This window comes from Malaya genurostris, chromosome 3 (assembly GCF_030247185.1).
Source record: "Malaya genurostris strain Urasoe2022 chromosome 3, Malgen_1.1, whole genome shotgun sequence".
NCBI classification, from domain to species: Eukaryota; Metazoa; Arthropoda; class Insecta; order Diptera; family Culicidae; genus Malaya; species Malaya genurostris.
Window position 1 is genome coordinate 303809010 of NC_080572.1, and position 14164 is coordinate 303823173.

General features: G+C 36.8%; 1 protein-coding gene across 2 annotated transcripts in view; it reads right to left on the bottom strand.

The window, feature by feature from the left end:
* Positions 1 to 14164, bottom strand: part of LOC131434317 (alpha-tubulin N-acetyltransferase) — a 59879-nt gene that overhangs the window by 16728 nt on the left and 28987 nt on the right. For both annotated transcript variants that reach the window (XM_058600984.1, XM_058600985.1), the window contains exon 2: positions 5274 to 5616. In XM_058600984.1, the coding sequence (XP_058456967.1) occupies positions 5274 to 5380 (107 nt within the window). In that variant the 5' untranslated portion in view covers positions 5381 to 5616. The remainder of the gene's footprint in view (positions 1 to 5273; positions 5617 to 14164) is intronic.

Consider the following 14164-nt stretch of genomic DNA (forward strand, 5'->3'; position numbering starts at 1 on the left):
CATTGCATTTGATTTTTGAATCTACCACTCCATTTTCAATTTATTGAAAATGTATTTGTTGCGTGAAAAATACTTAACAATTGCGAAACATATTTTTTCACGCTTTCGATCTCGGTGCCACTCTGGATTTTCTAGTAATAGCAGATATACCCGTATGATGTGAGCGTTAAGACACAAACGTGTAGATAATGAACATATGATGTGAAAGAATCTCAATTTTTGTTGTTGTTATGACATCTGCTAAACATATCAAATATACATCATAGTCATAGAACAAACAACATCGTTTATTTTCATCATTTAAAAATTGTCGAATTTTGTATTAGAAATAGATGATTTGAGAAAAACATTAGAATTATGCTTGCATTTGAAGAAAAATACTGCAGAGTCAAATCAAAATCAGTTTCAAAGTTCAGGAAGGATACAATCAAAGCACTTGACTGGGAGCTTCTCCCTCACCGTCGTATTCATTTATTTCCGAATACTATTTGTATCAAATGACACTAAATCAGTGAACACCAAGATACAGATAGGGAATAAGAAACAGAACAACCAAAGTACTGTAACAAAGATGAAATATTTTCTTATAGAATCACTTGAATTGTAAATCATTCAGAGATAAAAAAGTAAGGAAAACAAATATGAATTTAAATTAAATGACTACCATTAGTTTTCATCGAATAGCCACGCATTGACTTTGCACCATTTCAATTCCTACGAAGAAGTCGAAAATGGGATGTCTGATTCTCGAGGTATCCACAAATTGCCAGAAAGGCTAGTGAACCTAAATAGTGACCTATTTCGACTATATTTTTTTCTCATTCAAAATAAACGTTTCATTTTAACAAAAACACGTTCACTTCATATTTGGTTAATAAATGATTTTTAGATACATCGAAGAGCTTCGGTTTCATATTTTTAAAAACTGTGGAAAAGTTCAGTATTTGAAATTGTTTAAAATAATAATCAATCCACCATGCGTCTCCGGGCCTCGGAAAATTTTTCTAAAGTTTGAGCGATTTCTATACCTATTTTTGATACTTATAAAAAAGGTAAAAAAAAACCGGAGAACATTTATATTCCTTCTTTATTTGCTTCGAAACACAACACACCAAGTAGAAATGGAACGAACTTCCGTTTGTGAGATCTGATCGATATTTGATTATAATGCAATATTCCGTGAAAAGTTCTCTGCCCCACAAACTTTCTTCCAATGTGATTACTTTGTGCAGAAAAACTGCAATAAAAAGCCCACGCCCTATATTTAAGTCTGTAACCAGTTTGATTTGTCTGATCAATGTAATCACAATACAGACAAGCTCAAAATGTCTGTCACAGTCAAACATAACAACTGTCAAAATTTTGACTGTCGACAGTCAGACTTGACTGTTGTAGTCATTTAACTGTGAATAGTGTGATCACATTGCCAGACCAAATATAAACTGCAGAAAAATTACTTGTCTGTGACAGATAAACTGTGCCAGATAAACTGGCTAGTCTGATCGTAGCTTTATGATTTACAAATTTCTACCTTTCTCTATAGAAAGGCAATAGAATTGCCAAAAAAAGTTTCGACTCAGCTCAACGAGATCGCAAAATGTATGTGTGTGCACCTTTCGACGATTTTATCACTCATTTTGTTCGGCGATGGTTTAACCAGTTTTAACGAACTCATTTGAAAACTACTTTTGTTCAAAGATCAAATGATAGTGATTTCTGGTTTCGAAGATATAAGTAACAAAACCGATAAAAAAACACTTTATTTTTTACTGCTTAATTCTCTCGAAGATGGCTGAATCGATTTCAACGAATTTTGGCTCGTTTGGAAGTTTATATTGGATTTTTGATCAAGTTCAATGACCGAACTGCGGTCACTTCCGATTCCGGAAATAAAATGGTATAAGTGACATAACCAATAAAACGCGCTTCTTCGCTCCATTAAATTTTCTCGGAGATGGCTGGACCGATTTCTTACGGTTCCGGTGATATAATGGCATAAGTGACTTAAACGACCAATCTCATTACTGCTCGATTTTCTCAGATATGGATTAATCGATTTCAATAATTTTAGTCCAGTTCGAGACTAAAATCGGATGTGTGGATCGAGTTCGAAGATCATATGGCTCATATACAGTATACTGATACAGTTTCGGAGCTATTGGGAGTACAAATCAGTTCGGCCCATTTTCAATAGATGTTATGAATATTGAACAGTAACAGCTGATGTCGGTAGTTTCAAGTGGTTAGATTTCTGTCATTAATATTCAGTTCATATTGTTTCGGTTTTTTTTATAAGCGTGTTGTGTTAACTGAGCGGCATTTGCTGGAAGTTTTAGTTTTCTGTTTTATTTTGAAGAAAAGTGCTGCTGAAGCGCATCAAATGCTAATGGATGCTAACCGTGATAATGCTTCAACTGATAAATCATGTAGAGAATGGTTTCGGCGTTTCAAGAAATCAGATTTCAGCGTCGAGGACAGATCTCGCTCTGGACAAAAAAAATTCAGAGACAAACAGTTGGAGGCATTACTCGATGTAGATCCAAGTCAATCGCAAGAGGAGCTTGCAGAATCATTGGAAGTGACTCAACAAGCAGTTTCTGTACGATTCAAATTCATGGGAATGATTCAAAAGCAAGGCAGTTGGGTGTCTTATGAATTGAAACGGTGAGACATTGAAAAGCGATTTTGCACTTGCGAGCTGCTGAATCAAAGGCAACAAAGAAAGGGTTTTTACATCGAATCATTACTAAGGATGAAAAATAGATAAAAAAATACTACGCTAAAAAATACTACGCTATGCCCGGTCATCAACACCAAGCATGAATAGATTTCCAATGTCTTTGGTACTTTATACTCATTTACAAATGTCAACAAAAGGGAGTAATATCTACACAAATTTTTCGAGAAGCATTTTTACCCAAAATGTCATAATACCCGTTGTATTAAATTTTGAGTAGGTATGGTTTTTACGAAACAGTGCGACTTTTGATCCAATTCTTTAGAACCATAAGTAAGCGTGCTCATTATCTTGACACACAAATAAAAATTCACATTCGAATCACTTGAAAGATCACCTAAAATGATTCCAAATGTCAAATTGAATATTATACGTGACGAAAATGAATGTTATGCGAACATCCCCTAAAATTAATAGAGTATCATCAGTTCGTTTACGTGAATTGACCATACATCATGTCTGTGTTTGTATGTGTCTATGTATGTGTGTGTGTGTTTGTATGTGTCAAATAATCTCACTAGGATTTTTCGGAGATGGCTGAACCGATTTTGACAAACTTAAATTCCAATGAAAGGTCTCATGGTCCCATACGGAATTTCTGAATTTCATCCGGATCCGAATTCCGGTTCCGGAGTTATAGGGTAAAGTGTGTTCAATATTGTACACCGTCACTTAAACCGGCGAAACAAAAGACGTAAAAACTTTTCTAAACTGGTTTGAAAACTACACAAATTGATAGTCATTATCAGTAGGCAACTAAACGAACCGATTCCGACTATTCTGGTTCCCGGTATTCGGTTCCGGAAGCACCGGAAATAGTGGTCATATATACCAAAATGGATCTCACTCACTTTTCTCAGCGATGGTTTGACCGATTCCCACAAATTTAGATTCAAATGGAAGGTCTCACGGTGCCATACGGAATTCCTGAATTTCATCCGGATCCGACTTCCAAACATTTAAATCATCATTTACAGTGCGATGGTAAAATTGTATAATATTTTCAAAATTTGAATAAAAACTAGTAGAGTTTGTACGTCATGTTAGTTGGTGGCCGTACGAACCGGCTTCGATTATACCGGTTCTCGAGTTCCGGTACCAAAAGTGCATATAATAGTGAACCCACTTCGTTTTCTTAAGTATAACCTACACGAGCAAATTATTGTTTCATTCTGTATGTTATACTAGTTCATGCACAAGCAATTCCTTGGTTTTTTTTCAAAAATCGAAGGGAAAATTTTTGAATAGAATACCACAATATCATACATGAGAAAGGCATCATTACACCACTAGATGGATCAAAACATGTTTTTATGGCTAGAATCCTAATGATTTATATGAAAATTTGAGAAAATCTCCAACCAATATTTAAAATAACAGTTTTCTGGTATCTGAATGTGATATGAGTACTACACTACATTTTATAGCAAAGTCAAAGCAAAGTCTTGGCATTACATTCCTTTTGTGGAATTTGGCCTTTCTGTTTCAACAGACTTCGCAGCCGATTCTTAGTGTACAGAATCATTGCATGGCTAGTGCTATGGATCCTACTGACACTAAGAATTTATTTTATACATTTCAAAAATGAATCAAATAATTTTTACTGGCTTGTGCATTAAACAGCTTTAAAAACATCCATTAAAACCTACGTGAAAAGTAGGGTCTGACCGCAACATCTTAGAGCTAAGACAGTGTGTCTTATTAAATATGTTATAGAAAAAAAGGGTGGAAAATATTCACATAACTTTTCACGTAACTATGATTGATCGTTTTTTTTTAATGAAGAAAATAAATGTTTTTTTTCTGGAAAAAGATGCCAGTTGTCACGTCTGGTCCTAAGCGCGAATGCCAAAACCCCTTGAATCAAATTGTTTATTTTTCGGAAGAACTGTTTTTCAATAAAAAATTCTCGTCAACGTGTAAACATATTTATGTGAAGTACAAATGGTCGGGTAATCGATGAGAAAAAAAAATTACCCGTACCCGACCCGAACCCGATCGAAAATAAAAATATTTACCCGTACCCGTACCCTACCAAAAACCCGACGGGTATGGGTACGGGTCGGGTTTCGGGTAAAATACCCGAGACCCGACCATCTCTAGTTCAGCCGAGTGTGAACTCTCTGCAACGGTCAAGTTGTATCAAAATCAGAATATAGTCGCTGTGCGATTGTCGCTGCCAATAGTCCAGAATTGTGTATGAGCACGGGTCTGACCAACGGCCGCCTGACAGGATTGTGATCTTGCCGTCGTTCAGGATCACTGTGTCGCACTCCTCCACCACCTCGTTCCCCCGTCAGCTGTTTCAGTTGTAACCCTACGACTCCTGGTGGGCGTTTAAATTGCCAAGCATCAGGAAGGAGCTTCTCTAATTTAACGGATGAAGCTGTTCAGCTTTTGCTTTACAGTCCGGTCGCGTTGAAAAAGTATTTGATTTTTGTTTATACGCAAAATAGGAGCTAATTGATTCAAATGATAAGTTTATAGCGAGTATAGTTCCTAGTTGAACAACATAACAAATATACACAATACTTACAGTGCCGAACGGCGGCATTGTGCGGTGAATCCGGTCGGTAGAAGTGAACTGTTTATCCGGACAATGCGCTGCCGGAACAACGGATGACAGTTGAATCGGAACTCCATGGTTGTGGATTGTGCTTGTTGGATTTGTTTCACCGAACGTGTTCGAGAGTAATTCTCCCGTTGTAATCACTGGGAAATTCGTTGATTTCACTTAAATATTGCACTAAAATTTTCCTCTCCTTAGAACTTTCTTCACTTCATTTCACAGCAAATGCCAAACGCACATTTCAACGCTTGCGCTCGGCTTCCTTGGATGGAACTCTACTGGGCAGAGAGCTGGGAGTTGTTTTGGAATTCTGAAAAAATAGGAAAACAATTACGAAAGCTTCGTTAGAATATTGTTGTCAATATGTAGAATATATAGCTTAGATGAGTGTTTGGGGACTGGTAAAATAGTACGAATCGAAATCATATGCATACGACTTTCCCCTTGGAACCAGACTTCTATCGCCATCGCCGGAGCCAGAAAAGAGCATGGTTGTGAAGAAGAGTTACTAACCACAATTTTCCATTTTCCATTTGAAATGCGGTTCGTCCGGTTATTTATAATTGCTGGTAAATACATATTTAGTTTCGATAGGTCATTGAAGTATTTGGTGGTAAGAAGAACCTTTTACAGACAATCTCTTTCAAACTAAATAAACCTAAATAATTTATATTCTTTTGAAAAAATTGTAATGAAACAGTATCAAAAATCGCTTTTTCAGCCATGCACAAGAATGCCAAACCACCCCTCTTCACAGTGGACTGAAACCACTCGGCTCTGGCACCGAACCCGACCGAACGACAAGCACTAATTCAATTCCGACTATGATTACTTTTATGAGGGGATCGTTGACCTGGTTGCACTTTGGGGCTGTACCCGACTTTCTCGATACATGAAAATGTGACCTGATTTCATTGTCCCGGGTGGTAAACGCGAGAAATACGTAACATTTGGCTGAAAAGGAGTGGATATCTTTTCGCTAGATTTGCCACACACCTGCGATGTCGCTTGTTATCGTTTTCGTTCGCAAAGGTAAAATTTCGTTTTAAATGTACCAATGAAATGTAGCTGGAAAACCAATTGTGGTCTAAGCAATGTTGTTATACAAATAACCACCGTAAGATATATGACACAAAATCACGCTCTACTTATTCGAAATTTGCCATGAAAGCCTTGATTTGAAACCAACCTTGCATAACCGATCGGTAAGCTGGTCAGTTTGTTCGTACGGTTCGTTACTTTTACTTTTTCGATGCTCTATTACCTTTGTTTTTCTATTTTTTTATTTTGTCTTCCACGCTAGATCAGAATGGCTTATGCATTGTTTAGTTGTTTTTCATGCCAGTCAAAAGCATATTGAAAATCCGAAGTTGTGAGTATATCGTTGCAAAACCGTTTGCCGTTCCACCTGATAAATTGATAGTGTTTTTTTTAATATGAGTGCTGAAAAAATGGATTTTTATCTCTTTGGACTTAAAACATTCAAACATAACTGTCACCAGAAATATAAATATTACTTAAAATTTCTAGAACACAACCATTGTAAAACATCCTAATCTCTTCTACATTACATGGAGTATAGTATTGAATGAAGAAGAAAATTTTATCTAAAACTACAACTTTTCCCATTTTACAGACAATTTATGAATTCCACTTCGAAAAAAAGGTAATGTGACTGGACCTGAGTTCAAGTACTACATGCAGAACTTTGAACAGGCTCAGAATTCAATTGTAATTCAGAACACTAAGCTCCTGAAACATAATTTTGAAATTAAATTCTCCTCCCGACGATTGAAGTCCAAATAAAAGCACAACCTAAGCGTTTGAGGTTTTATACTTGGTTTGTTCTTACTGGTGTTGGCGGGAAAACCTCACCTCGACATCCAGTTCCGTCTAAAACACTAGAAAAATTGAACGATTTTCAATCAAAGTTCACCTTCTATACCAATGTGATATAAACAGGTGGGGCAGACCACTTGGCTTGCTTACGTTGGTAACCAAAAATTGGTAAATAGTTCGGTATGACGACATACGTGAAAAATAAACATGCTTTGATTCAATGCCAACTAGTCCAAACGGTGTGACGAAAGCAAGCACGTGGTTTTTAGTTTTACTTGGCATGCTGAAGCAAAGTTAATTTCATTAACACAAATGAGTTGTGTTTGCCCCACCTGTTTCTACCACATTGCTTCTATACTGGTCCAGTAGATAATGATATGTGCTTGACTATCTCAAAAACCGTCGTTCGGGTGCGGAAAAGGCAAGTAAGCGTGATGAATTTACCTCATCATTCACAAAAGTTTAAGAAAACTTCGTTTTTCAATTATTTGAGGTTTTCTCACGCTGTTGAAAATTTAATCACAAATTCCTGATCATATTTCCGATAGCTTGTAGAAAAAATTATGTTGTTGGATGAAAAAATTATGTTGTACACCAAGAGATATTCGCGATGAAGTTCTGCCCATTCTTGTACAGGGTAAATTTTGAAAAGGCACCCCATAGTAAAGTAAGTCGTATTCACGACAAAAAAAACGATGAGTGTTCCGGTCAGAGCTGCTGAATGTCACTATCAACTAGCAACTTTGCACGACAAAGATTGGAAAGTTTATGTCACTGGACTGCTGCCACCAGGCTCTACCAATCATCATATATTGAGTGTCTGAGAGCCGATCTGTCATAACTTAAATTCTCTTGATATTATACTTAGCAGGACGCTCATTGATTGCCAATGCGATTGATATTATCTTCATTTCCCCTTCACTGCTTGATCACGATGTGACTAAATATTAATCAAATAGCATAAACATTGAATTAAATTCATGTACACCAATAAACTCCGAAATCCGATGACTTTTTACAAAGAACAATGAACTATATCAATTTATGTTTATGTTAGTACTCTCATGGATTTTTTTTTACTTCAACAGGGAATAGGAGAATGAGAGAGAGAACAAAATGCGTTACCTGTCTTTGACTGAGTATACTTCTACTTGGTCATTGAACTATCGAGTATCTCATTTGGCAGACACTTTGACCGTACCGATTACAGTTGACGATGATTTTAGTCAGTCTGTCAAGGTCATTTGACATGACTGACAATTTGCAGCTCTGGTTCCGGTAAGAGTCTTCAATATTCATCGAAACAAATAATTTTTGGATGGTGCCAAAAAAATGGGCTATAGGACAGAAGAGGTAGATTTTCTTCAATTTTCAAATAATTTGTGATCGAAATCTTGGCCGACCGTTGTCGTGATTAAATTGGTTTGAGTTTAGTTTAAATTTTCGTTTACCTTCCTCTAAAGAGAGGTAATAGAATTTCTGGAAAACCACTTTCGAGCGGAGCATCGTAGACCTATGGTATTGTACACTAAGATCTTTTTTACGCGGAGGAAAAAAGCAGGTCTTTGTTTTACGCGGATTTCCGAAGTTGAACGATTTTTTTTAGGATACAGGACTCTCGGAAATCTCAAAAATTTCTAAGTCGTTTTTTTTCAAAAAAAAATTTTTTTTTCCACCAGATCTGAACGTTCATGCATTTCTAAGACACAAAAAAATATTCTTCAATCTGGTGTTTATTTTTTGACACGGATTTCTTAAGTTACGCGGTCTTAAATTTCTTTCTGAGATTCCGACAGATCTGGACGTTTCATGCATTTCTAAGATATTTGGCATAAAAAAATCTTTAGTATTTTTGTATACCAGATCTCGACGTTTTATGCATTTCTGAGAGATTTGGCATGAAAAAATAATTTCGGAAATCTCAAGTTACTAAGTCGATTGAAAAAAACTTTTTCTTTTTAGATTGCACCAGATCTGAACGTTTCATGCAATTCTAGAACATTTCACATAAAAATAAATATTCTTGAATTTTGCGTTTATTTTTCTACGCGGTTTCTGAAGTTACGTGGTCTCAAACTCTCAAATCCAAAAGATGTAGTTTTCAATTTTTTTAAAATTACTCAATATCGCAATGTTTGGTATTAAAATTCGGAATCAAATCAAGTTCAATTTCGGAAATCTCAAAATTTTTTCTAAGTTTTTTCAAAAAAAAATTTTTTTTCTGAGATCACATCAGATTTGGACGTTTCATGAACAAAAATGTCTTCAGTTTTGCGGTTTTTCTACGCGGATTTCCAAAGTTACGCGCTACCTATCTACCACGTAAAAAGACTCCTCAGTGTAGTAACTTCAGGAAATCGCAAAAAAAACGCGTAACTACGGAAATACGCGTAAAATAAAATAGCGTACGAAAAATACCACATAAGATAACTTCTGGTACTGGGGATAGAATAGTATAAGTGAAGTAACTGACTAACCGCACATTTGGCATCTGCTGAAATTTCGACAAATTAAGGATTATTTGAAAGCTAGCAACGTTGATCAAATTTAGAGGGATAAAGTGAGTACTTCCGGTTCGAGAGATGTAATAATACAGTACACCCTCGAGATCATTGAAACCTTGCCCAAAGACCATTACTTCATCGTCACGGACAGTCTAAGCTCAATAGAAGCTCTCCGGGCAATGAAGCCAGGAAAGTATCCCCCATATTTTCTGGGGAAAATACGGGAACACTTGAGAACTTTAGCTGGACGGTCTTATTCAATATCGTTAGTCTGGGTCCCTTCGCATTGTTCCATTCCGGGCAATGAAAAGGCAGACTCATTGGCTAAACTGGGCGCATTGGAAGGTGATATTTATGAAAGACCAATCTGCTTCAATGAATTTTTCAGTATTTCTCGTCAGAAAACTCTCGAAAGTTGGCAAACTTCATGGAGCAATGGCGAACTGGGACGATGGCTGCATTCCATTATCCCTAGGGTATCGACGAAACCTTGGTTCAGGGGGATGAACGTGAGTCGCGATTTCATTCGCGTGATATCTCGGCTCATGTCAAATCACTACACATTCAACGCGCATCTCCGGCGTATTGGGCTCGCAGAGAGCGGTCTCTGCGCTTGTGGTAACGGTTATCAGGACATCGAGCATATCGTGTGGACGTGCGTGGAGTATACTGACGCCAGGTTTTTATTGAAGGACTCCCTCAGGGCCCGAGGTAGACCACCTGATGTACCTGTTCGAGATGTGTTGGCAAATCGGGATATTTCATATATGATGCTCATATACAAGTACCTTAAACACATAAATATACAAGTGTGATCCGTTGCATCTGGCATAGAAAGTTCTCCTTTCCTTGGCGAGGTTAAGAATAATCTTCACCTACAGGTTCGGCACTAACATCCGCTCGATTCTCCCGATCCCCTGCCTGTCTACCATCTCTATCGAAACTAACAAGATCTTCTTGCTGTCACTAACTTTTTCGCATATCCCTTCCCCCGTCTCTTCACCATCTCGATGTAAACTAATTAGATCTTTGTCGTTTTTAGTCATTCGTTCCCATACCCTTTTTTCCACTCCGTTTTCCACAACATTTACTTCCCCATGTTTTTGTTTTTTTTTTCATTCTCTTCGGCAACATCATTATAAACGCACACGGAAAGCCGCCCCAGTCAACATGCGGGCCACCCGCCGGATTCTCGTAACCCGGGGGTGTTTACCGCGGACCCACAAAAGAATACGGCAACCTTTGAAATGTTTCCATGTCACGAGAATTATTCCCATGTTTCCATCATCACCGCCACGAAGAACCACTCCCATCGATGAGGGACACACGCCGGATCTTCAAGAGTGTTTCCTGAGGACCCACAGGGACAAGCCCTTGGCATCATAAACTTTAACAGATTGTGCCTTAATAAAATGTATCTGAAAAAAAAAAAATGTAATAATATATGTGACGAAACCGAAAAATCCCAGTAATGGTCAATGCGCAAAAACTTCTAGGAAATGAAAGAATCGATTCCGAAAGACTTAGACTACTATTATGTTATTTGATAAGCTCACAATACTAATGATTTTAATGTAACTACTAGGTGGATTAAGAATGATTTTTCTTTCTTTGCATTGACTCTCTAAATGACAGTATGCAATTTTCAACACTATTCATCCTGTAATTTTGGAACCGGAAGTTGAATACCATTAAAATTTTATAGCAGTGCATGAGATTCTAAGTCTTCGAAAATCAGTCCAATCGTCTCTGAATAGTCGGAGTTTTTTACCACTATTTCGGGTGCTGCCTGATTCGGAAACCGAAGTTTGAATAATCGTCAAGTAACAAGCGCTGCAAATAATTTACTTATCAGTTTTAATGAATTCGCATACTTTACAAATCTTTAATAAAACGGTATTTTCGAAAAAAATTGCACCTATCACTCAGAAACCGGAAGACGGATCTAAATACAATCCAAATATTCAATGGTTTCTGAAGACCTTTGAATCTAAAATGATTGAAATCGGTTCAGTCGTTTTCGAGAAAAGTTGATGGCATTATATCATTTTTACCTATTTTATGAATATGAAAAATATGTATAGGATTCGCTCAAATTTTAGAAAATTTTTGCTGGGCCAGGACTGCCGAGTGTCATACACCAATCCATTCTGCTCGACGAACTGAGCAAATATCCGTGTGTGTCGCAAATGAAAGCTCTCCCTGTCACACTGAACGCTGTTGAATTTGTTTTGAGATCGGATGTTACACCAAGTTTTAAGTCAAAATTTTCAGTTTTTTGTCAACATGTTTTCAGAGTTAAATTTCACACGGTAATAGCTTTCCAACAAGCCATAGTTTGTTGAATTCCGTTCATGTTTAGCGGAGATATCGATATTTTTGTGCAAGCGACTTTTTCCCTAATTCCAGCAGTAAAAGTTTCGAGCGTTGTATGATAAAGTAATGCTTGGGAGCCATGTGAAACACGATAAAATACTGTTACATACAATAGTACCAAATAGTACCAAAAAGACTGTGTACAGCATCCTTTTTCATGATATTTTGCCTCGGATCGATTTTAGCACGGTTCGTTTTTGGCAACATAATCGTTCGAACCGCTGAACCGATCTAAGACTCAAATGAAAGCTAAGAACCATCTACAGTCACGTACCCAGAGGGGGGCCTGAGGGGCCCTGGCCCCTCCCGAAATCAAAAACAGATACATAATTATTTAGAAGATCTCAGACATGTGTTACATAAAAAACAAGACAGTAAACGTAAAGAAATGTAATACAGTAACAGTTCCAGTGGAAAAGTTTGAAGTGTCTGTTAAAAACACCCGTAAAAGGCACACCGAAAATTAGGTACATAAGCAATCTTCAGTAACATTATTTTTCTATCTTTGGGCCCCTCCCGAAAAGAAATCCTGGGTACGGGCCTGACCATCTATGATTCAAATGAAAGGTTTTAAGATCCTATAAAATATTTTGCTTTTTAGTCAGATCTGACTTTCGGTTTAGGAGATACGGGGTGATTAGTATAAAAATGTTCATTTCACAGAAATTAATCAGGGTTTGCCGATTCGGATTTGGAAATAAAATAATATCAGTTTTAGACGTATTCAGTTTTCGATTTGAAAGATACCCAAAAATTTAGTTCGCACTGTGATTTATCGAAGATGTCTATACTGATTTTCCAATACTTTGAATCAAATGTAAACTATAGAGCTCCTTAGTTGAATTCAACTGACTTCGTCTACACCAATTTTCGACTTCCGGTTCCGGTATCGAATCGTTTCTCAAAAGGTCAATTGTTTTCTCAAAAAAGGCCAAATCGAATTTCATAAACAAAAATTCAAATTAGAAGACTTATGGTCCCATACAAAATGGGTGAATTTTATTCGATTCCGACTTCCGATTCTGAAATTACAGGGTGATGAGTTTTGTAAATTCAAACCTATATAAAAGATGAACCAAAAAGCTTCAAAGTTGGACTCAAAATTATTGCAATTTATTCGTCATATTAATTAAACGAACCTTTTTGTGTTATGCTGGTTCCTGAGTACCGGCTCTGGAAGCATCGCAAATAATTACGAAAAACTCTAAAGTGGAACTTACTTCGACATCTCATGGAATATTCACACGTTCAGATTCCAATTCGATCCGATTTTCACTTTCGACATTACAGAGTAATGAGTGATTAAAATCTTAAACTGTCGTTCAAAACGACAGTCATTGAAATAATGTCATGAGAACTAAAACACCGAAGAATATTCATGCAAAAACACATACGGATTGATAAACAAAGGTATCATCTCTATACGAGGTGGATGAGGCACGTTTTTAATAACTGTTTTTTTTAGAACAGAAAGTCGCTTCCGAAAAAAAGCCAATGGCAGTAAAAACTTTCATTTAATTCTAAGTTTGTGAAAATTGACTCAGCCGTTTCTGAGAAAATGATGAGTGTTTCGGTTTTGAGTTTTTGATCACTATTTCCGGTACTTCCGGAACCGAAAGCTGAAAACGGTTCGTTTGGTCAGCAACTAACATTATCTATTAATTGAAATAGTTATGAGCCAAAGTTAGAAAAATAAATCCAATTTCATATCGTCTTTACCCTGTATTTCCGGAACCGGAAGCAGGATCCTGACAAAATTCTAAGAACATTACTTTTCATTTGAATCTAAGTTCGAGAGAATCGGTTCAGGCGTTTCGAAGAAATTGAAGTGATTTTCGGTCCCGGAACCGGGAACAATGATCCGGTTTACTCAGAATCTTTTATCTTTGGTCATATTAACTAACCTAATCTGTCTAATTGAAGAATTGTTTTCACGGATTATTCTGTTTTTCCCAGATTTTTGGTATGTTGCCAGGTCAGAGCTTAAAATTGACAATTGAAACCATTCCAACAGTCTCATTTTCAATGTTTTACTGTCTCATTCGTAAATGACCGACACCAGAATAAACGAAAAGAGACGAAGCATTTTCGTTTCTCATCGAAAAAAATGAGAGAGTATAATAGCAAACGTAACTCTTT